At 42.4% G+C, this 24560-nt stretch overlaps 2 protein-coding genes across 10 annotated transcripts in view; both read right to left on the reverse strand.

The window, feature by feature from the left end:
- Positions 1-12252, reverse strand: part of atp9b (ATPase phospholipid transporting 9B) — a 312368-nt gene extending 300116 nt beyond the window's left edge. For 6 of the 7 annotated variants that reach the window (XR_009826202.1, XM_062047159.1, XM_062047158.1 and 3 more), the window contains exons 1-2: positions 12120-12252; positions 2970-3146 (exon numbers count right to left, since the gene is read on the reverse strand). Coding sequence is in view for 6 of the 7 variants with exons in the window: in XM_062047159.1 (XP_061903143.1) it covers positions 2970-3146; positions 12120-12199 (257 nt within the window). In the remaining variant the exon portion in view is untranslated. Of the gene's footprint in view, positions 1-2969; positions 3147-12060 lie in introns of all 7 variants that reach the window. The other variant, XM_062047161.1, reaches the window with a different exon arrangement.
- A 4226-nt stretch (positions 12253-16478) lies between these two features.
- LOC133650206 (sal-like protein 3) overlaps positions 16479-24560 on the reverse strand; it is a 104665-nt gene continuing 96583 nt past the window's right edge. For all 3 annotated transcript variants that reach the window (XM_062047168.1, XM_062047167.1, XM_062047165.1), the window contains 3 exons: positions 18364-21141; positions 17971-18281; positions 16479-17894 (listed from right to left, as the gene is read on the reverse strand). In XM_062047168.1, coding sequence (XP_061903152.1) covers positions 17502-17894; positions 17971-18281; positions 18364-21073 — 3414 coding nt within the window. In that variant the 5' untranslated portion in view covers positions 21074-21141 and the 3' untranslated portion in view covers positions 16479-17501. The remainder of the gene's footprint in view (positions 17895-17970; positions 18282-18363; positions 21142-24560) is intronic.

Raw genomic sequence — 24560 nt, forward strand, 5'->3', positions numbered from 1 at the left:
GTATACAAAGCCTTAATGGAGGTGTCTGGATGTTTTGTAGGAGCTTTATAGGCAGAATAGAGCAGCTCCATTAGAAGCAGACTTTTGATCGCATTTATTATTTAGAATGCATAAAAAAACAAAACACCTCCATCGTCATGTCTTTAAATGATTGTGAACGATAGGCAAAATTAAAAAAAATACAAATGCAGTTCCCTTTGAAACATTTCTTACATATTCCTTATTTTTACACCTTTATTTTAAGAGCTTATTGTTAAATGTTCAACGTGATTTTACAATGTTGTTTACATTGAGTGTTTTCCATGCTTGTGGAGGATTATAATCAGAGGAAGGTTACATTTGTAATTTAAAAAAAAAAATTTTCCATTTAATATAATTTTTCTCCTGCTCCATATTTTCCATAGGTCATAAAAAATATCTATAATTATCGTTATAAAACACTCATATCGTGATACAGTCTCCGGGGCCACGTAAACAGCGGCTTGAGGGCCACAAATGGCCCCCGGTCCAGACTATGCACACCCCTGGTTTAATGGATGACAGAGTGGCTAAAAAAAAGTGAAATAAATCCAAATAGTCCATAAAAAATAAATAATATGGTGCTTTTATCTTTAAAGGATATAAAACATATAGGGACAATTGTATACTTGCTGAGGCAATGGATTTTAATATGATGCAATAATTACATAAATAAATACATCTTTAAATAATTACTTAAATATAAATGTAATAATAATTATAATTGAAATTAAATATAAATGTGTTAAAATGTGTCATGATTTATTTTATGTAAAAAAAAACAATTTTTATTATTTCAATATCTAATTATTTTATCATTGAATTATGGATTTATTTCATGAGGTAATTAATTATTTCATGCTTTTTATAAAAAAAAAATGTATTCCTAGAATGAAGGTTTGTGCCAGCGCTTTGTGAATGTATTTTATCCGTCAAACTCACCATCAAAGTCAGTGGGCGGGGCTAACAGGAATCTGGTCCAATGATTGCTTTGCTTTGAAAGCCCGGAACTTTGGGAAGTCTTTCACAACGTGGCGGCTAACGAGGATATACTCGTACATTTTGGGGAGTTGGTGGGAGATATTCTAGACCTTGCGCTGACCCACAGCATGTCGCACTTTGAGTTGAAGTTGTCGTAATCAATCAAAGTTTATTTATATAATGTCTCAAAGGGCTGCACAAGCCACAACGAAAAAATATAATATGAATATAATAAATTAATTAAGTGCTGCCACAAATGTTCATGAAATGAATAAATTGGGAAATAATTAATTAATCATGAAATATATAAAATCAAGAAATTAATATTGAAATACTTTGATTATTAAATAAATAAACTTTTCTATTTTTAAAAAGTATGAGACATGTTTTAATTACAATCACAATTAATTAATGATACATTTAAATAATTATTTAATTTTGTCCCATTTGACCCTGCAAAAGAAGAGGTTTGTTGTGCATATTGCAAATAATGGCGCACATGCCAAAGTAAGCACATGACCATAGAATATTTACAAAACCCAAAAGCAGTGAAGTTGGCACCTTGTGTAATTTGTAACTAAAAACAGAATATAATGATTTGAAAATCGTTTTCAACTTATTTCCATTGAATAGACTGCAAAGACAAGATATTTCATGTTTCAACTGAGAAAATTCATTTATTTTGCAAATGATCATTAACTTGGAATTTAATGGCAGCAACACATTGCAAAACAAGTTGTCAGAGGGGCATTTTTACCAGTGTGTTACATGGCCTTTCCTTTTAACAACACTCAGTAAAGGTTTGGGAACTGAGGAGACACATTTTTGAAGTGGAATTATTTCCCATTCTTGCTTGATGTACAGCTTAAGTTGTTCAACAGTCTCCCTTCTCATATTTTAGGCTTCATAATGCGCCACACATTTTCAACGGGAGACAGGTCTGGACTACAGGCAGGCCAGTCCAGTACCCGCACTCTTTTACTATGAAGCCACGCTGTTGTAACACGTGGCTTGGCATTGTCTTGCTAAAATAAGCAGGGGCGTCCATGATAACGTTGCTTGGATGGCAACATATGTTGCTCCAAAACCTGTATTTTGCAATTTGAAATGTGGACTCGTCAGCCCAAAGAACACTTTTCCTTTTGCATCAGTCCATCTTAGATGAGCTCGGGACCAGCGAAGCCGGCGGCGTTTCTGGGTGTTGTTGATAAATGGCTTTGGCTTTGCATAGTAGAGTTTTAACTTGCACTTACAGATGTAGCGACCAATTGTAGTTACTGACAGTGGTTTTCTGAAGTGTTCCTGAGCCCATGTGGTGATATCCTTTACTCACTGACGTCCCTTTTTGATGCACTACCGCCTGAGGGATCGAAGGTCTGTAATATCGTCGCTTATGTTCAGTGATTTCTCCAGATTCCCTGAACCCTTTGATGATTATACGGAGCGTAGATGGTGAAATCCTTGAATTCCTTACAATAGCTGGTTGAGAAATGTTGTTCTTAAACAATTTGCTCAGGCATTAGTTGACAAAGTGGTGACCCTCGCCCCGTCCTTGTTTGTGAATGACTGAGCATTTCATGGAAGCTGCTTTTACACCCAATCATGGCACCCACCTGTTCCCAATTTGCCTGTTCACCTGTGGGATGTTCCAAATAAGTGTTTGATGAGAGCTATCCTCAACTTTCTCAGTCTTTTTTGCCACTTGTGCCAGCTTTTTTGAAACATGTTACAGGCATCACATTCCAAATGAACTAATATTTGCAAAAAATAACAAAGTTTTCCAGTTCCAACGTTAAATATCTTGTCTTTGCAGTCTATTCAATTGAAGTTGAAAATGATTTGCGATTCATTGTATTATGTTTTTTTTACCATTTACACAACGTGACAACTTCCCTGCTTTTGGGTTTTGTATAATATAATAGAAACCTCATCAAATACACAAACCACACAACACAACACTTTTGAAATACCTGCAGCACAACACTCTCCATCCCCCCAGGAGGAACCACCCGATGCCTCTGCTGCGGCGGTGGCCGGCTCTGGCCCGCGGCAGCGTCTGGTAGTCGCTCTCGTCGTTCTCAAAGCCTTCCTCGGACATCATTAGAGGCATCTCGTCCAGGTTGGAGGGCTCATCGTCCAGGGAGAATCTGGAAGCAGTGTACAGTCCGTGTCACCTTAAAATCTTCCTCAGGCCTACAAAATAAAAGTCCCACTTGGTAAAAAAAACAACAACAATATGCCGCGATAATTTTAGCAGTCCAAAAGTTTGTTTATTTTGTTGTTATGCAGGGTTTCCCACACATTCATTTATTTGTGGCGGCCCGCCACGAAAGAATTACGTCCGCCACAAATAAAATTAAAAAAAAAAAAATTTTTTAATAAAAAAAAATTTTTTTTTTGCCCTCTCCAGCTTCTCAGGCAAATCATATAGTTGATGTAGATGCCCATATTGGCTGTTCAGATTTACTTTACAAAAGAGAAGTGTAGGATACTTCTCTTGTTGCCTTATTTGTATTTGACTTTATTAAATGTATTTATATTAGAAACACAACATGTGTATATAACAAAGGGTGCAAAGTCTGCAGGCAGTAGTAAACACATGGTTAAGTGTAGGGAGTAAAACTGATGGCAGTCTAACGTTCAAGATTTTTGGAGCTCTTTGTTCAGTGGATCAGATGTTTGATGAAGCTCTGTGTCTATCTACCACCACTACTGTTTTCTGTTTATTTGTTACCAGAGGTGTGGACTCGAGTCACATGACTTGGACTCGAGTCAGACTCGAGTCATGAATTTGATGACTTTGGACTCGACTTGACAAAATGTAAAGAGACTTGCAACTCGACTTAGACTTTAACATCAATGACTTGTGACTTCACTTGGACTTGAGCCTTTTGACTTGACATGACTTGCTACTTTCCCCAAAACCCAAAGATTAAAAAGTTATTTGGGAGCGCGCCGCTCCGTATTTTTCATTTTCTTCGTCTGTGTCTATCAGCGTGTTGTTCCTGTCAGCTGGTATGCTCTCAGTACAACAGCCAATCAAATTAGATCTACGCTGTTTTCATCACACAGCTCTCATCCAATCAAATTGCAGGACAACCAATGAAGAAGAATTGTAGAACAATGCGGCAGTGAGAAACAATTATGCCAAAGTTAATTTCGTTCAGGTATTAAAACTACGACTTGGTCAACAAAAAACGAATTGCCCTATGCAAATCATGCAGTTCGAATATTATAGACGGAGACGTAACAACTTCCAACTTCGTTCGACATTTGAAGATGCACAAAGAAGGGTAAGTTTTGAATGTAAGATAACGTTTATTGGCTAAGTAACGTGACTTTTATTTGCTGTGTAGTTAAATCAGTGAGGCTGTATACTCACTGCTAACGTTATAACCATAGACATCTTATAAGGGTACGCAGCATCGCGCGCTACTGCCTACAGGCGCAGACGAGACGCGGGGCCGCCATCTTGGAGTGGTGATCCGCTCCACTAGTGCAATTCATTTGGCAGGAGCAATGAACTGTCAGCGCATTTAATTCATTTTACCTCACTGAATACCACTGATTTTCACGCGCTTTTTTGTTATATGTGTAGCTATGATAAAGGACACATGTTTTGGAGTGTTTTATTATTCATAGTTTGCTTAACAGTAATATAATATTCTTATACGCTATAAGTGACCAGACGTCCGAGATCAAAACTGGGAATATAATCCCAGAGAAAGGGGAAAAAAACGGTCAGCTATTTTTAAATTGAAGAAACAATATGATTAGGTTATATATACATGCGTATATCCTACATAAACAATGTATGAATACATTAGATATTTATATATCTTATAGACTGACACTTTGTGTTGATATTTTGTATTACATTCTTCCCTTAAATGATCATGATTACACTGATTGTTTTATATGTATTTTTTATGTATGTCGCTTTGGATACAAGCGTCTGCCAAATACTTCAACATAAACATATATAAACACCTGGAAGTCATTATATCAGTTAAAACCACCAATCTGTTTCACTGGATTCAGAATAAAACCAAATTCTGTCTTACTCAACAATGTTAGTTTTTGAATATTGTTACTTGAAGACTTATTCCTGGTTACAATTATACTGTTAAGAAAGTATTGTCTTATATTTTGCCTAAAATGAGAATGCATCATAATCAGTGGCGGCTGGTGAATTTTGTTTTAGGTGGGGCTGAAAGTTTGTAAACCAAACCCCTGTAGGGGGGTCATACTCCCCCAGAAGATTTCTTTGTGATTTTCACATACAAATATTAAAGATCTTTGCTCCTTCTCAACTCTGTGGTAATATTATTTTCATAAAATACAACCAATAGTACATTAATGTTAAATCTTACTTGTGAAAAGTAATCACCCGATTCCTATTTTCAACAGTCCGCTCATATGAGTAGGAAAACGCTGAACACCATCTTTGTTTTCTACCTGTCAACTGTCAGTTTAGGCTGTTCGCCGGCTCCTCATCACCACTTCAAGATGGCGGCCAAATTGCTCGTGTTACAGCAGCCAATGCTGCGTCTACTTATAAGATGTCTATGGTTATAACGTCATTGCAAACACGGCAATCTGTTGCGTCCACTGCAGTTCGCTACCTTATTCATACTTTTTGTCAAGTGATTATTTTTAAGCAGGGTTGCATGAGGTACCTACACATAACGTTACGTTACTCAATGTATCACACACAGTAACGTAACGTTAGACGGCGGTCAGCAGCACCGCGTATTTTAGCCACCTACAAAAAGACAAACATAGTCAAATAAAGGTCAGTTAAAATGTATACTATATTAAGAATATGTGAACATATTGCATAGGGCCCTGACATCTAAAAAGTACAACTCTGTTCATTGTTTTGTTCATGTTTTTGTTATGTTTTTCATATGTACGCACACATCAACACACATACAGTATGAGATGAGATCAATGAGATAAGGTAAGAACAGGATAGAAACTGCTGTGGAACTAGTTACAATGCAATATGCCATGGAAATACATTGTTAACACTTTTGTGCAAATAAGTACAGTTGCACTTGTTTTTTCAAATGTGTTCATTCTGTAAAGGAATGAGTTAAATGTTTAAAATGACTGGATAATAGTGCTATTATGAAGTGAAATGTCAGCACTATTTTTTTTCCTGCAATTTCAAATGCACTTGTTTTAATAAATAAATACAGCGTTTTAAAAGCATAGACAATCTGTGTAAATATATTAGTCTGTGGTTAAAAGGACTTGAAAGGACTCGAAATTCAAAATGCAGGACTTGGGACTTTCCAGTCTTGACTTTGGACTTGACTCGGGACTTGCCTGTCTTGACTCGGGACTTGACTCGAGACTTGAGGGCAAAGACTTGAGACTTACTTGTGACTTGCAAAGCAATGACTTGGTCCCACCTCTGTTTGTTACTGACTGTGGCAGGACACCTCTGCCTCTGTTTCACTTTATGTTGCTGGTAAATAATATGGTTGTAGTAGTAGTAGGCTAAAGTTAAATTATTTAGTATGCACTAATTAAAGGGGCAGAGCTTTGAGACATTTTAGCTTTTATATTTTATAAGATATATTTTTTGTAAGAACCACAATTAATAAATATATATATCAGTGAATAACTTATTGTTCAAATCTGTATATAAATATGTACATAAAGTGTTGTAATTATATTGTAAAATGGATGGATGGATGGATGGATGGATGGATGGATGGACGTTTAAAACAAAACTGTTATTATTAATTAGTAAGTATACATTTTTTGAGCCTTTTTAGAGAAAATCAAATCATTGTAGTAAATTATGCAAATTACTCGATGATGTCATGGTGACCACGCCCATAGCCAGGCCTCCACCGCCACAGGTATCTTGGCAGTTTATGGGAAACACTGTTATGCAATATCCTTTGCAGTGTTTAACATTATCTTACCATATAATTACTTTACGAATTATCTTTCCGACCCTTTTGATCGGAGGAACAACACATTTCTGAAATAAAACAATCTATAGTGGCCCGCCAGATATGAAATGACCACATAGAAAGTCAACGTGCAAGGGGGTCATTTTATTGTAATTAATACGGTACTTAAAAACACAAACTTCAAATACCTGGCAGTTGCAGGTGAGAGATGTTTAATAAAAGAGCGCAGTGTGTACTTTTAAAAGGTGGGGCCTGTTGCCTAGTGACGTCATTGAGGGTTTCAACAGGGCGGTGTTTGTTAGCTGTAGCAGTTATCAGCGGCTGTGACGCCAGCTCTTTTGAATCTTTGCACCGGATTGTGTCTGCTTCATAAAGAGATGGAATGTGCTTTGATGGCTGTCATGTCCTCTTGTCAACAAACAGGGTATTGTTTGGATGGCAAGTGTGTCACTTCAATCATTGATTTGTTGTCCATTATTCCCATTGTGTACGTGTACGTATGTTGTCGTCTGCTATGTCACAGTGTGACGTTGCCCCTTCCTATTTGATGTCTAGTCCGCGCGGATGAGCCAGAGGCCGTCCAGGGAGACCAGCTGCTGGCTCTCTGCCACACGGGAGTCGGCATGGAGAAACCCGAGAAGATGCGAATGAAGACACGAGGCTGCGGAGCTAGAGTGGAGCGTCGGGATGGACCAGCTCCACGGAGCCCTGGCTGATGGTGTATTGGACACTTCCGTCTCACTGGACGGATTCTTGCTCTCCGCCCTTGACGCAAATCCCATAGGGGTGATGGACGGATGGGCAGCGCTTGAAGTTAAGTTAAAGTACCAATGATAGTCACACACACACTAGGTGTGGTGAAATTTGTCCTCTGCATTTGACCCATCCCCTTGATCACCCCCTGGGAGGTGAGGGGAGTAGTGGGCAGCAGCTCTGGAATCATTTTTGGTGATTTAACCCCCAGTTCCAACCCTTGATGCTGAGTGCCAAGCAGGGAGGTAATGGGTCCCATTTTTATAGTCTTTGGTATGACTCAGCCGGGGTTTGAACTCCCAACCTACCGATCCCAGGGCGGACACTAACCACTAGGCCACTGAGTAGGAGTGAGTAAGAGCTGCAGCCTGCCACCATGGCCCCCCTTTCCCCTGTTGCTAGATATCTCGAGATATACGTTGCAATATGTATATGTGCTTTGCTATGGAGGTTTTTTTTCCCACTCCAGACTGGGCCCCCTTAGGAGTCCAGTCTAGATTGTATTTTTTTACTCATCCTTCCCCAGCGTTGACCTTTTTCCCATCTTTTACGGGGCGCCTTGTGGCGACCCATCAGCGTTCCTGTTCTGTAACCCTGTACACTGTTTGTTTGTCGAATCTTGAACGGGTTTGTGCTGAAAACAAAGTTTCGTTGTACAAACCCTGTTTCCATATGAGTTGGTAAATTGTGTTAGATGTAAATATAAACGTAATACAATGATTTTCAAATCACTTTCAACCCATGTTCAGTGGAATATGCTACAAAGACAACATATTTGATGTTCAAACTGATAAAAAAAAATGTTTTTTCCAAATAATCATTAACTTTAGAATTTGATGCCAGCAACACGTGACAAAGAAGTTGGGAAAGGTGGCAATAAATACTGATAAAGTTGAGGAATGCTCATCAAACACTTATTTGGAACATCCCACAGGTGTGCAGGCTAATTGGGAACAGGTGGGTGCCATGATTGGGTATAAAAACAGCTTCCTATAAAATGCTCAGTCTTTCACAAGAAAGGATGGGGCGAGGTACACCCCTTTGTCCACAACTGCGTGAGCAAATAGTCAAACAGTTTAAGAACAACGTTTCTCAAAGTGCAATTGTAAGAAATTTAGGGATTTCAACATCTACGGTCCATAATATCATCAAAAGGTTCAGAGAATCTGGAGAAATCACTCCACCTAAGCGGCATGGCTGGAAACCAACATTGAATGACCGTGACCTTCGATCCCTCAGACGGCACTGTATCAAAAACCGACATCAATCTCTAAAGGATATCACCGCATGGGCTCAGGAACACTTCAGAAAACCACTGTCACTGAATACAGTTTGTCGCTACATCTGTAAGTGCAAGTTAAAACTCTACTATGCAAAGCGAAAGCCATTTATCAACAACACCCAGAAACGCCGCCGGCTTCTCTGGGCCTGAGATCATCTAAGATGGACTGATGCAAAGTGGAAAAGTGTTCTGTGGTCTGACGAGTCCACATTTCAAATTGTTTTTGGAAATATTCGACATTGTGTCATCCGGACCAAAGGGGAAGCGAACCATGCAGACTGTTATCAACGCAAAGTTCAAAAGCCAGCATGTGTGATGGTATGGGGGTGCATTAGTGCCCAAGGCATGGGTAACTTGCACATCTGTGAAGGCACCATTAATGCTGAAAAGGTACATACAGGTTTTGGAACAACATATGCTGCCATCTAAGCGCCGTCTTTTTCATGGACGCCCCTGCTTATTTCAGCAAGACAGTGCCAAGCCACATTCAGCACGTGTTACAACAGCGTGGCTTCGTAAAAAAAGAGTGCGGGTACTTTCCTGGCCCGCCTGCAGTCCAGACCTGTCTCCCATTGAAAATGTGTGGCGCATTATGAAGCCTAAAATACGACAGCGGAGACCCCCGGACTGTTGAACGACTGAAGCTCTACATAAAACAAGAATGGGAAAGAATTCCACTTTCAAAGCTTCAACAATTAGTTTCCTCGGTTCCCAATCGTTTATTGAGTGTTGTTAAAAGAAAAGATGATGTAACACAGTGGTGAACATGCCCTTTCCCAACTACTTTGGCACGTGTTGCAGCCATGAAATTCTAAGTTAATTATTATTTGCAAAAAAAAAATAAAGTTTATGAGTTTGAACATCAAATATCTTGTCTTTGTAGTGCATTCAATTGAAATGGGTTGAAAAGGATTTGCAAATCATTGTATTCCGTTTATATTTACATCTAACACAATTTCCCAACTCATATGGAAACGGGGTTTGTACTTGTGCAATGACAATAAAGAGCTACCTACCTAAACGTGGATGCATATGCAAAAGTGCAATATATTTATCTGTACAGTAATCTATTTATTTGTATCTGCACCTAACGCGACGAAATTCCGTTCTTATCTGTACTGTAAAGTTCAAATTGGAATGACAATAAAAAGGAAGTCTAAGTTTTGGACGCTGTTATATTTTTTGCCTTTTGGCTTGAGACCCTTTGGGACTGTGTGACAAGGGGTGGCACTTTCGTGACTTCTGCGGTGCTTTTTTGTGGACTTCTGGATCTGCCTCCCGGGAGCCTTTTGGCCATGGAGACCAGCTGCTGGGTCTCTGCCACACCAGAGTCTGTTTGGAGAGACTGGTAGGAGATGCGGATGAAGAGACGGGGCTGCGGAGCTGGCGCCGAGCGCCGGGACGGCCAGGCTTCACAGTGTCTTGGCTGAATGAGCAGGTATCGGACACCTCGGTCTCCTTGGACGTATCCTCGCTCACCCATGCGGACTGGACAATGGCCGAGAGTTGGTGGGCGGCCGAGAGTGGAGTCGCCTCTCTTGGTTGCTTTGTTGGGTCTGCTCCTGTCTCTGGCCATGCTCCCCCCAGGGCAAGGAACACCGCAGAGGCCACCACAGTGTATATGTTTCTTTGAATTTTTATTCATAACTGTATGTAGAAGAGGCTGGTTGCATCAGCTCTGCTCTTTTAATGTCTCTAATGTCCTTTGATGTTTGATGTGTGCTATGGCTATGAGTTGTTTTTTTCCTTGGCCTCAGTCTGGACCCCCTCTCCAGGGGCCCATGCTTAGACCGATTTTTTTTTCTCCTCCCCCGTTCCCCCACCCCCCATTGTTTACCTGTATCTCACCTTTTTTGTAAGGGGCGCCGGAAGTTGGCAGACCCGTCAGCGATCCTGTTCTGTCTCCCTGTAATGTTTGATCCTGTTCTGTCTCCCTGTAATGTTTGTCTGCTCTTGAATGGGATTGTGCCGAAAATTTTAATTTCCCCTCGGGTATTAATCTTCGGGCATCTGGTCAGGATGCCACCCGAACGCCTCCCTAGGGAGGTGTTTAGGGCACGTCCGACCGGTAGGAGGCCACGGGGAAGACCCAGGACACGCTGGGAAGACTATGTCTCCCAGCCATACTTAAGTCCTCCGAATTTGGTAGTGGGGGTGTATATTGTAGCGTCCCGGAAGAGTTTGTGCTGCAAGGGGTTCTGGGTATTTGTTCTGTTGTGTTTAAGTTGTGTTACGGTGCGGATGTTCTCCCGAAATGTGTTTGTCATTCTTGTTTGGTGTGGGTTCACAGTGTGGCGCATATTTGTAACAGTGTTAAAGTTGTTTATACGGCTACCCTCAGTGTGACCTGTATGGCTGTTGATCAAGTATGCCTTGCATTCACTTGTGTGTGTATAAAAGCCGCGCGTATTATGTGACTGAGGAAAAGCGGACGTGACGTCAGGTTGTAGAGGGCGCCAAAGGCACGCCCCCAATATTGTTGTCCGGGTGGAAATCGGGAGAAATTCGGGAGAATGGTTTCGGGAGGGTTGGCAAGTATGCTCCTGGCTGGCCTGGGAACGTTTGGGATCCCCCGGGGAGGAGCTGGACAAAGTGGCTGAGGAGAGGGAAGTCTGGACTTCTCTGCTTAGGCTGCTGCCCCCGCGACCCGACCTCGGATAAGCGGAAGAAGATGGATGGATGGATTAATAAAGTATTTCTGATTCAGATTCCTGTCGTTGGTTTATACAAGCATGACAAGAAAAAAAAGTGCATAGAGTCAGTCGGTAGAAACCATGAGGAAGTTGGGGCGTTTTAGCTGTCACGTGTCTTTAAAATGTCCACAGATGACGCAACCGGAAGCAAGAGGGTTTACGGCTCAGGGCTTTCACCGATGTTTCCTTGCCAAGGCGGATACAAACATATTAACGCCTTTTTAACGGCTATGCAACTTAGTTGTTGTTCTGCCCGGCTGCTGACCAAATACAAACAATGAATGGAGGAAGTTGGGCGGCAGAAGCCATGCTAGCAAAACAAGCTAACAAGCCGTGCAGAACATAAACACACAAAACAAGGTAGCGAGGGGAGAAGAAAACGTGGCCGCTCCGACAGTACCTGACTTCATTTCGCAACGCCACCGCAGAAACGGAGCTCTAAAAAAAGGTCCAAAATACCTTGACAGTACGCTGGCGCGGTAGTGAGGGCTTCTCGTCGAGCCCTTCCGCATCGACGTTAACGGGATGATGTCAGCCATGTTGGCTGGGAGGGCCACGTGATGACGTCACCTCGCCCAACGAGCCAATCGCCTTGAGGATTGATGCTGCGTTCAAGAAACCTGTGTGATCTGACCAAGCATGTCATTTTTCAGTCAAATGTTTAGAACACTGCGACGTTTTCCCCCATTTGGATCAATACTGCGAATATTTCTGTAAACAATTTAATAGTTATGTCTTCAAACATATGTCATTTGTTGAGTTTTTAAAACAATGCTTTTGTGAAATACGTACTTTTACGACAATTACACAGTTCTCCAAAGGCACCACACGTTCAGCAGAGAATCATTAAAGGCCTACTGAAATGAATTTTTTTTATTTAAACGGGGATAGCAGATCTATTCTATGTGTCATACTTGATCATTTCGCGATATTGCCATATTTTTGCTGAAAGGATTTAGTATAGAACAACGACGATAAAGATTGCAACTTTTGGTATCTGATAAAAAAAAGGCTTGCCCCTACCGGAAGTAGCGTGACGTAGTCAGTTGAACATATACGCAAAGTTCCCTATTGTTTACAATGATGGCCGCATGAAGTGAGAGAGATTCGGACCGAGAAAGCGACAATTTCCCCATTAATTTGAGCGAGGATGAAAGATTTGTGGATGAGTAAAGTGCAAGTGAAGGACTAGTGGGGAGTTGAAGCTATTCAGATAGGGAAGATGCTGTGAGAGCCGGGGGTGACCTGATATTCAGCTGGGAATGACTACAACAGTAAATAAACACAAGACATATATATACTCTATTAGCCACAACACAACCAGGCTTATATTTAATATGCCACAAATTAATCCTGCATAAAAACACCTGCGTGTTTGTTATGCTAGCTCCTAGCTCCTCTGCTAGCTCCTAGCTCCATAGAACACGCCAATACAATTCAAACACCTGATCAACACACACCATCACTCAGCCCAAAAGACCGTTTACCTAACCCAAGGTTCATAAAGCTTATATATTTTTAAAAAGTTACGTACGTGACGCGCACATACGGTCAAGTTATCGAATGTTTAGCAGCCAAGGCTGCATACTCACGGTACCTGATATTCAGCTGGGAATGACTACAACAGTAAATAAACACAAGACATATATATACTCTATTAGCCACAACACAACCAGGCTTATATTTAATATGCCACAAATTAATCCTGCATAATAACACCTGCGTGTTTGTTATGCTAGCTCCTAGCTCCTCTGCTAGCTCCTAGCTCCATAGAACACGCCAATACAATTCAAACACCTGATCAACACACACAATCACTCAGCCCAAAAGACCGTTCACCTAACCCAAGGTTCATAAAGCTTATATATTTTTAAAAAGTTACGTACGTGACGCGCACGTAGGTACGGTATGTGTTATGCTAGCTCCTCTGCTAGCTCCTAGCTCCATAGAACACGCCAATACAATTCAAACACATGATCAACACACACAATCACTCAGCCCAAAAGACCGTTCACCTAACCCAAGGTTCATAAAGCTTATATATTTTAAAAAAGTTACGTACATACGCAAAAAAAAGCCAAAGCTGCATACTCACAGTAGCACGTCTGCGTCTTTGTCATCCAAATCAAAGTAATCCTGGTAAGAGTCTGTGTTGTCCCAGTTCTCTACAGGCGTCTGTGTATCCAAATCAAAAGTCCTCCTGGTTAGAGTCTCTGTTATCCGAGTTCTTCCATCTTGACTGCATCTTTCGGGAATGTAAACAAAGAAGCGCCGGCTGTGTACTGTTGTGGCTGACTACGTTCGAAAAATACGTCCATTTCGCACCGACAACTTTCTTCTTTGCTTGCTTGGCTTCCTTCTCCATAATGCAATGAACATGATTGAAACAGATTCACGAACACAGATGTCCAGAATACTGTGGAATTATGAAATGAAAACAGAGCTTTTTCTTATCGGCTTCAATGTGGAAGGCATACCCGTGTTCGCCGGGCTACGTCACGCGCATACGTCATCCTCAGAGGCGTTTCGAACCGGAAGTTTAGCGGCAAATTTAAAATGTCACTTTATAAGTTAACCCGGCCGTATTGGCATGTGTTATAATGTTAAGATTTCATCATTGATATATAAACTATCAGACTGCGTGGTCGGTAGTAGTGGCTTTCAGTAGGCCTTTAAAGGCCTACTGAAATGAATTTTTTTTTTATTTAAACGGGGATAGCAGATCCATTCTATGTGTCATACTTGATCATTTCGCGATATTGCCATATTTTTGCTGAAAGGATTTAGTAGAGAACATCGACGATAAAGTTCGCAACTTTTGGTCGCTGATAAAAAAAAACCTTGCCTGTACCGGAAGTAGCGTGACGTCACAGGTTGAAGGGCTGCTCACATTTCCCCATTGTTTACACCAGCAGCGAGAGCGATTCGGACCGAGAAAGCGACGATTACCCCATTAATTTGAGCGAGGATGAAAGATTTGTGGATGAGGAACGTGAGAGTGAAGGACTAGAGTGCAGTGCAAGACGTATCTTTTTTCGCTCTGACCGTAACTTAGGTAAAAGGGCTCATTGGATTAAATAAATAAATGATAAATGGGTTATACTTGTATAGCGCTTTTCTACCTTCAAGGTACTCAAAGCGCTTTGACAGTATTTCCACATTTACCCATTCACACACACATTCACACACTGATGGCGGGAGCTGCCATGCAAGGCGCTACCAGCAGCCATCAGAGGCAAAGGGTGAAGTTTCTTGCCCAAGGACACAACGGACGTGACTAGGAAGGTAGAAGGTGGGAATTGAACCCCAGTAACCAGCAACCCTCCGATTGCTGGCACAGCCACTCTACCAACTTCGCCACGCCGTCCCTAATTCCACACTTTCTCCTTTTTCTATTGTGGATCACGGATTCGTATTTTAAACCACCTCGGATACTATATCCTCTTGAAAATGAGAGTCGAGAACGTGAAATGGACATTCACAGTGACTTTTATCTCCACGACAATACATCGGTGAAGCACTTTAGCTACGGAGCTAACGTGATAGCATCGTGCATAAATGCAGATAGAAACAAAAGATATAAGCCCCTGACTGGAAGGATAGACAGAAGATCAACAATACTACTATCAGGAGACACCGAACCAAACACTGGACCTGTAACTACACGGTTAATGCTGTGCCGCCTGTCGAAGCCTAGCAATGCTGTTGCTAACGACGCCATTGAAGCTAACTTAGCTACGGGACCTCGTCAGAGTTATGATAAAAACATTTGCGCTCCACCTACGCCAGCCCTCATCTGCTCATCAACAACCGTGCTCACCTGCGTTCCAGCGATCGACGGCACGACAAAGGACTTCACCCGATCATCGATGCGGTCGGAGGCTAGCGTCGGATAGCGCGTCTGCTATCCAACTCAAAGTCCTCCTGGTTCTGTTGCTGCAGCCAGCCGCTAATACACCGATCCCACCTACAGCTTTCTTCTTTGCAGTCTTCATTGTTCATTAAACAAATTGCAAAAGATTCACCAACACAGATGTCCAGAATACTGTGGAATTTTGCGATGAAAACAGAGCTGTTTGTATTGGGATACAATGTGTCCCAATACTTCCGTTTCAACCATTGATGTCACGCGCATACGTCATCATACATAGACGTTTTCACCTGGAAGTTTAGCGGGAAATTTAAAATTGCACTTTATAAGTTAACCCGGCCGTATTGGCATGTGTTGCAATGTTAAGATTTCATCATTGATATATAAACTATCAGACTGCGTGGTCGGTAGTAGTGGCTTTCAGTAGGCCTTTAATTTGTGTGATGACTGTATTATGATGATAGTATATATTTGTACCATGAATCAATTTAAGTGGACCCCGACTTAAACAAGTTGAAAAACTTATTGGGGTGTTACCATTTAGTGGTCAATTGTACGGAATATGTACTGTACTGTGCAATCTACTAATAAAAGTTTAAATCAATCAATAGATCAAACAACATCCGTATATTTCACTCGTTTTAAAGTTGAAAACTAGCAAAATGGCCCCCGCATCCTTTGATTTGTCAGTCGGTGGCCCCCAGGGGAAAAAGTTTGAGCACCCCTGACATACATACAGTAAATATAAATAAACATTTTCCATTTCTAGTACAAATACTGCTGGAAACTGTTCATTAAGTTCTCAAGTCATGGTATTTCGAATGTGTTGAAAACTGCTTTGAACAAATGTCTGTGGTTTTCCATATATTGATATTCCCAATCGTATGTATTGGTATTGCTGGAATGAATGAATAATAATAATACATTGAAATTGATATTGAGTACTGATTGCAGCAGAACGTTTAATGTCAAAAAACTTTAAAGCTGGCATCAACAGTCAAATTTGCAGGGAACTTTTGAATACACGGTCCAGAAAGATCTTAGAGGTACTACGCTGAGCATTCTGACTGTTTTAGTCTGTCCCAATGTAGGTTGAGGAAGACCGATTTCCAGACAGAGCAGCATATGATGAGCGTCGAACCAGCGAGCAGCAATGGGCAGCTGTCCAGAGGAGGGAGCGTTGACTTTTTGCATTATTGATTGGAACAATCAGTATGTTCCCTTGTTCCGAGCAGTCGTCCCTCTCAGCGCTAAATGGATTCTCAGGTAATTGTTCAACAAAAACAATGCAAAGTCCATCCATCCATCCATCCATCTTCTTCCGCTTATCCGAGGTCGGGTCGCGGGGGCAGCAGCCTAAGCAGGAAAGCCCAGACTTCCCTCTCCCCAGCCACTTCGTCCAGCTCCTGCCAGGGGATCCCGAGGCGTTCCCAGGCCAGCCGGGAGACATAGTCTTCCCAACGTGTCCTGGGTCTTCCCCATGGTCTCCTACCGGTCGGACGTGCCCTAAACACCTCCCTAGGGAGGCGTCCGGGTGACATCCTGACCAGATGCCCGAACCACCTCATCTGGCTCCTCTCCATGTGGAGGAGCAGCGGCTTTACTTTGAGCTCCTCCCGGATGACAGAGCTCCTCACCCTATCTCTAAGGGAGAGCCCCGCCACCTGGCGGAGGAAACTCATAACTAATTTCGGCCGCTTGTACCCGTGATCTTGTCCTTTCGGTCATAACCCAAAGCTCATAACCATAGGTGAGGATGGGAACGTAGATCGACCGGTAAATTGAGAGCTTTGCCTTCCGGCTCAGCTCCTTCTTCACCACAACGGATCGATGCAATGCAAAGTAAGACAGCAAAATGTGATTCCCCTACTCCAGTGTCTCTCAATTAATAAAACTATGTGTAATATATATATATATATAAGAGGAAACAAGATGTTTGACAAGTATTTTAATGTCCATAATAGATTGCATCAGTTGATTCCAATTTCTTTACTGTCGTCAATCAGCATAGAAAAATGCCTGCTGTTTCCCAGTTCCATGCCGTTTTTGGACAGACTTGCCATTGGATTGGCTGCAGCATTCATTCTGTCCGCAACTGCGGTCATCGGGTGAAGCGGCGAGATCCCTCGGTTCTGAATCACCGAGATCTCATTGTTCTTCATGGCCAGGCTGTTGGTTATGGCGCTGGCGTAGCGGCTCCAAAACCCTGTGTCTACGTTCATAGCTCTGGCAGCCAGGTCCTTCTGGAATATTTCTCCGAACTTCATGGCGTCGCCGCCCAGGAGTGCGATGGGGTTGTCCACGGATAGCCGCCTGCCCCTTCTGGCTGGTGTGTTGTTCCACATGTGCGTTCCCATATGAACCTACAAGGGACAATAGGAGTTTTAGGACCGCAAAACATGCTAATTCCAAAGTTAGCAGCAGTTAGCATTAGCTGACCTTCAGATTGCCTTTGGTGGTAAAGGCTCTGCCGCAGACAGAGCAGACAAATGGTTTCTCTCCGGTGTGCGTGCGCTCGTGGATCTGGAGGGCGCTGGCCGAAGAGAAGTTCTTCCCGCACACGTTGCAGTTGTGCTGCTTGGGTGTGCGGCGAGGGGGCGCCGGACCAAGCAGGGAGGATATTACTGGGCTGGTGACCGACGGATAGGTTGTTGAAATGTGCACACCAAAAGATGGGTGCTGGCCCTCGGTGTGACTGTTCACCTCCATTTTTATCGACCTGGAAGATGCGTTGGTCAGGCTGGGAAGCCCTTGAAAAGAAAATAAACAACAAAATTGGTGAGCTCCAAACTTACTTTAACGGTCTTACAACTTTACTTAGGTAACATTTACCTATTTGTCTTGGTTGGATGGATGCGCAGTAAGTCCTCTCTTCTTTTGCGCACAGTTTGGTGGGTTGCGTCTCTCTTATTTCCAAGAGTACAGAAGCAGGAGATTGCAGTTGTTCTTTCTTTACAGAGGCAAAAAAATGTTGTTGAGAGTCTATCCTGTGGTTTACAGCCAGTCGTACTGGCGATAGAGGCGGAGTTGCAGGGCTGTGTTCACCCAGGTTCTCCATCTCTTTCTCCGTCACAGAGCATTTAATTTGCAGCTGACCGTAGTCGTTGTAGACGTTTGTAAAGGATTTACGGCCAAAGCAAGTGCTGAGGTTCATTGTGGAGTCAATCAGACTTGTTTGGTTTTCAGCAGGAGGTGAGGATTTAGGGGAATTGAACACTGCCCCATTTTCTACATCATGTACTTCCTCTGCTTCATCATCATACTCCATGGAAACATCATCAGTGAGGTCTTGGTCATTACTGCTGGGACTATCAAAGCTAATCTCATTCATATCTCCATCAAACTCCTGCAGCCTGTCCAGCAGCGCCGACTCTGGAGTCTCCCCGACCATGTGCATGCGAATGTGCTGCTGAAGGACTATGGCGTTGGTGAACTTCTTCTGGCAGATGGGACACGAGTGCTGCACCTGGACGGGCGGGTTCTCTCGGTGAACAGCGACGTGAGTTTTCAGGTTGCCCCTGGTGGTGAAGGCCCTGCCGCACACTTTGCACTTGAAGGGCCTCTCGCCCGTGTGAATGCGGTGGTGCATTTTCAGAGCGCTCTGGCAACTGAGAACACGGTGGCACAGGCCACACTGGTTGGGGTCTGTGATCTTTTTGTCAATGTTCTCCACAAGCTGCTGGAGCTTTGAGGTTTCCGAGGTTTGCATAGCGTTCAGAGGGTCACCGGGGGAGAGTGAGACCTCTTCTGGATTTACTGGTACGGGCGAGGGGGAGCTGGAGGCAGGGGACGCTGATGCCACAGGTTCAGGCGTGGAGGCTATAGATTGTATCGCGCTGCTGGTTGCTGGAGTGCCTCTTAGAATCTGGGGGCAGCTTTGAGGCAGGTGCACCACCTCTGTTTTGAGAATATTACACCCTTCTAGTTCATGGTGTGACAGCCGATTCTCTAAAAGTGGAGACGAACGAGCCTCACAGCCTCTCCAGCATGGTGACACACACTCAGCAGAAGCTGGCTGGCAGACGGACGGAACAGATGGTGCTACACTTGAAGGCTCACTGAAGCCCCCCATGCTGGTTCTTGTGGAGGAGAGTGGAAGACCCATGGAGGCAGGCAGGGTTGCAATGACAGGTTTGCTATCCAACCACGAAGAGACAGGTTTTTCTGCGGGAACAGACATTCCGTAGGGAATCCCAGAGGTGGTTGGCACATTGTCCAGATACTCTGGTACGGGGTAAGGGTTCATCTGAACTTGAGGATACTTCTCTTTATGCCGCTGGAAGTGCACCTTTAAGTTGCCCTTGGTGGAGAAGCGATTGCCGCAGATGTTGCATTTGAAGGGCCGTTCTCCAGTGTGGGAGCGCAGGTGGATCTGCAGGGCGCTGTCGCTGCCAAACACTTTGGCACAAAAACGACATTTATGCTTGAAAAAAGGCTCCTCTGGGGCGGGCTTGCTTTCGAACAAAGACACATTCTGTGATTTCCCCTTCCCGTGCTTCATCAGGGCTGCAAGGGGGTCAAGCGCATTGGCCGTGGCCGCGATGCTGGCCAAGGGATTTGGGAAGATGACGCTGCTGGGGGGGCTCTGAGGCAAGAAGGAGAAGCTAGTGGGGGAGCCCAGGGTGAGAGGACTAGGGGAGCTCAGGGTCTGAGAGCTGCTAATGTTGCTTGCATGCAAGCCAGTGTATGGAGACATCAGTGCAGAGATGTTGCTGCAAGTGGAGCGCAATGGAGTTGAATTTTCAAAAGAAACAGAAGAACATACAGCATCTCTAAAGACCGACTGCTTGCATATAGTTTCTGAGGGGAGACTTTGTGACTTTTCAGAGACTAAAACAGCAGCCTGGTCATTGACATTAGAGGGCGTACTTCCTGACAGCGGCAAGATGGGGTTCGATGAAGGGAAGGGGTTAGCTGCGATGGGCAGGGGTCTGGAGACTGGGTTTAACGCCCCCTGGCTTGGCTGCCTGTTCATAGTGGCGACTTGGCTGCAGATCTGCTCTATAAGCTGCAGCTGGTGGACTTGCTGCTGCTGCAGAGCGAGCAGGTGCTCCAGAATGACGGGGATGGCAGCTGAAGCGGCCTTCCCTCCAGCGACGCTACTGCCGACCGCCTGGGAGAACTGGGCGACGGCCACCCTGGTGCTCTGAAGGATCTCCAGAGTCACATTGGTGCTGGGTATGCTGTAAGTGGCTGAAACCAGGGTGGGTACGGTGGATTCTGGCAGCGGAGGGCTGGAGGTGATTGCGTGTTTGTCCCGTGGGTCATGTCCAAGCTCCATGGCTTCATCCAGCCCTTCCTCTGCATTATCCAGACTGTCATTATCGGTCACGACTGTTTCTCCCAGCTCAAAGCCGGCGTCCCCCGCAGACGAGTAACTGGACACTACGCTGGGGACGGGAGAGAGAGGTTCCCCGTCAAAGTGCATCCCTTCGCTGTCCCTCATGATCAAAACGGCGCGATCCTCGGCGCAGGACGTCTGGTGCTCCCGCAGTTCGGCCCAAGTGAAGAACTCAGCGCAGCATTTGTCACAAACGTGCATGTCCTCGCCACGGGGGAGACTTCCAGTCCCGCTGGTGCAGTCCTCTCGCTCCCCGCCTTGCTCCGAGCCTGGAAAGACAATATTGTGGAATAAGTGGTTTTATCAGGCACTTCAAAGGGGAAAGCTCAAATAACTGTGCCATTGTGGAAAATATGGTGCCTTGATATTGTTTGTACCCGCAGAGCACAGCTGCACAAGAGCTCATTTCTATTAGGCGACGCCACTTGGAAATGAAAGAGGTCACTTAAAAGCGAGGCCGAAATGCTCGACAAACGCCCACACGAGCTGTTCTCAGATGTTAACAATCAGCGGGGGGAAATCAATAACGTGATCTGGACCTCTCAGACAGATAATGACATTCCATATTTTCCATTGATTTTTCTGTGTCTATTTAACTCCGTGCAAAAAAATGGGCATTTGACTTCCCTTGAAAAATACTTCAGAGATTTTAATGTTTAAATTTAGCAACAACAACAAAAAAATCCCTGCGATTAGCTGGTAGCTGTCCGTTATTTTAGTATCGATTAACGTGTTTGATTAATCGCGTACTTGGATGAAACACACGTCACAGCCTCAATGCGTATTTCAGAGAAGACAGTTCAAATAAACATTGAATAATTTTTTTAAATAAAGGCACATCATCAATATTAGAATAGTATTTTGAACATGTGTGCATTTATTAAAATGTAAGAAGCTCTCTGCTGTTTGCGGCTGCAGCTATCGATTATTTTAGTAATTGAGTTATCTAGTGATTACTTTGTTCAATTAATCTGATAAAACACATTTAAAAACACACATATATATATATATATATATATATATATATATATATATATATATATATATATATATATATATATATATATATATATATATATATATATATACATAAGATACATACATCTATGTTTATATGTATATATATACTGTATATATATATATAAATATTTATATATGTACATAAACACATATGTGTATATATATATTTGTTTGTATATACTGTAAATATATATGTGTGTGTGTATATATATATATACATTTTATGTGTGTGTATATATATATATATATATATATGTGTGTGTGTGTATGTATGCATAAATGTGTGTATATAAATATACATATGTGTGTGTACACGTGTATATATATATATATATATTTATACATATATTTATACATGTACTGTATGTGTGTGTGTATATATATATATATGCATATATGTATGTATATAAATATACATATGTGTGTGTGTGTATATATATACATATTTGTGTGTATATTTATATATACATATAATAAATGATAAATGGGTTGTACTTGTATAGCGCTTTTCTACCTTCAAGGTACTCAAATCGCTTTGACAGTATTTCCACATTTACCCATTCACACACACATTCACACACTGATGGCGGGAGCTGCCATGCAAGGCGCTAACCAGCAGCCATCAGAGGCAAAGGGTGAAGTGTCTTGCCCAAGGACACAAAGGACGTGACTAGGAAGGTAGAAGGTGGGAATTGAACCCCAGTAACCAGCAACACTCCGATTGCTGGCACAGCCACTCTACCAACGTGTGTGTGTGTATGTATATATATATATGCATATGTGTGTATATAAATATACATATGTGTGTGTGTGTATATATATACATATATGTGTGTATATTTATATATACATATATGTGTGTGTATATAGATATATGCATGTGTGTATATACATGTGTGTGTATATATACATATATGTATGTGTGTATATATATACATATACAGTATATGTGTGTATATAAATATACATGTGTGTGTATATATACATATATGTATGTGTGTATATACTGTATATATACCGATTCCCGGTACCTGGGATTCAATACCGGTACTCAACGGTACCAATTTTCTGTACTTTTGTGCGTGTTAATAAATGTTAGTTGTTTGATAATATTATGTCACTTTTAATTTAACATTGAAATATGATGTGATTATGATAACTGCTGTCCAGTTGTTACATCATGTTTACTCAATACATTTGAGTCTCATTTGCAATGCAGTTGCACTTCCAAGACATTAGATGGCAGCACAGTACAGGCCATCTATGGTATGTTGCCTAACAAGGAAGTAGCTTTTTCCCAAGAAGCTGAATGTGTTCTGTTGCGCCCTATAAAGTGTTTGCATTGCAAGTATTGCACTTATCACACACCGGCTGTTAGTTTTGGTTTTCATTACCAAAGTTGAAGGCGTTGAAAACGCCATGCAAAATAAGTCACTTTTTCCCAAGAAGTTGAATGTGTTATGTTGCGCCCTACAAAGTGTTTGCACTGCAAGTATTGCACTTATCACACACCGGCTGTTAGTTGTGGTTTTCATTACCAAAGTTGGAGGCGTTGAATACGCCATGCAAAATAAGTCACTTTTTCCAAGAAGCTGAATGTGTTATGTTGCGCCCTACAAAGTGTTTACACTGCAAGTATTGCACTTATCACACACCAGCTGTTAGTTGTGGTTTTCATTACCAAAGTTGGAGGCGTTGAAAACGCCATGCAAAATAAGTCACTTTTTCCAAGAAGCTGAATGTGTTATGTTGCGCCCTACAAAGTGTTTACACTGCAAGTATTGCACTTATCACACACCAGCTGTTAGTTGTGGTTTTCATTACCAAAGTTGAAGGCGTTGACAACGCCATGCAAAATAAGTCACTTTTTTCCAAGAAGTTGAATGTGTTATGTTGCGCCCTACAAAGTGTTTGCACTGCAAGTATTGCACTTATCACACACCAGCTGTTAGTTGTGGTTTTCATTACCAAAGTTGGAGGCGTTGAAAACGCCATCAAAATAAGTCACTTTTCCCAAAAGGCTGAATGTGTTATGTTGCGCCCTATAAAGTGTTTACACTGCAAGTATTGCACTTATCACACACCGGCTGTTAGTTGTGGTTTTCATTACCAAAGTTGAAGGCGTTGAAAACCCCAATGCAAAATAAGTCACTTTTTTCCAAGAAGCTGAATGTGTTATGTTGCGCCCTACAAAGTGTTTACACTGCAAGTATTGCACTTATCACACACCAGCTGTTAGTTGTGGTTTTCATTACCAAAGTTGAAGGCGTTGAAAACGCCATGCAAAATAAGTCACTTTTTTCCAAGAAGTTGAATGTGTTATGTTGCGCCCTACAAAGTGTTTACCCTGCAAGTATTGCACTTATCACACACCAGCTGTTAGTTGTGGTTTTCATTACCAAAGTTGGAGGCGTTGAAAACGCCATGCAAAATAAGTCACTTTTTCCAAGAAGCTGAATGTGTTATGTTGCGCCCTACAAAGTGTTTACACTGCAAGTATTGCACTTATCACACACCAGCTGTTAGTTGTGGTTTTCATTACCAAAGTTGGAGGCGTTGAATACGCCATGCAAAATAAGTCACTTTTTCCAAGAAGCTGAATGTGTTATGTTGCGCCTTACAAAGTGTTTACACTGCAAGTATTGCACTTATCACACACAGGCTGTTA

This window comes from Entelurus aequoreus, linkage group LG05 (assembly GCF_033978785.1).
Source record: "Entelurus aequoreus isolate RoL-2023_Sb linkage group LG05, RoL_Eaeq_v1.1, whole genome shotgun sequence".
Lineage (NCBI taxonomy): Eukaryota > Metazoa > Chordata > Actinopteri > Syngnathiformes > Syngnathidae > Entelurus > Entelurus aequoreus.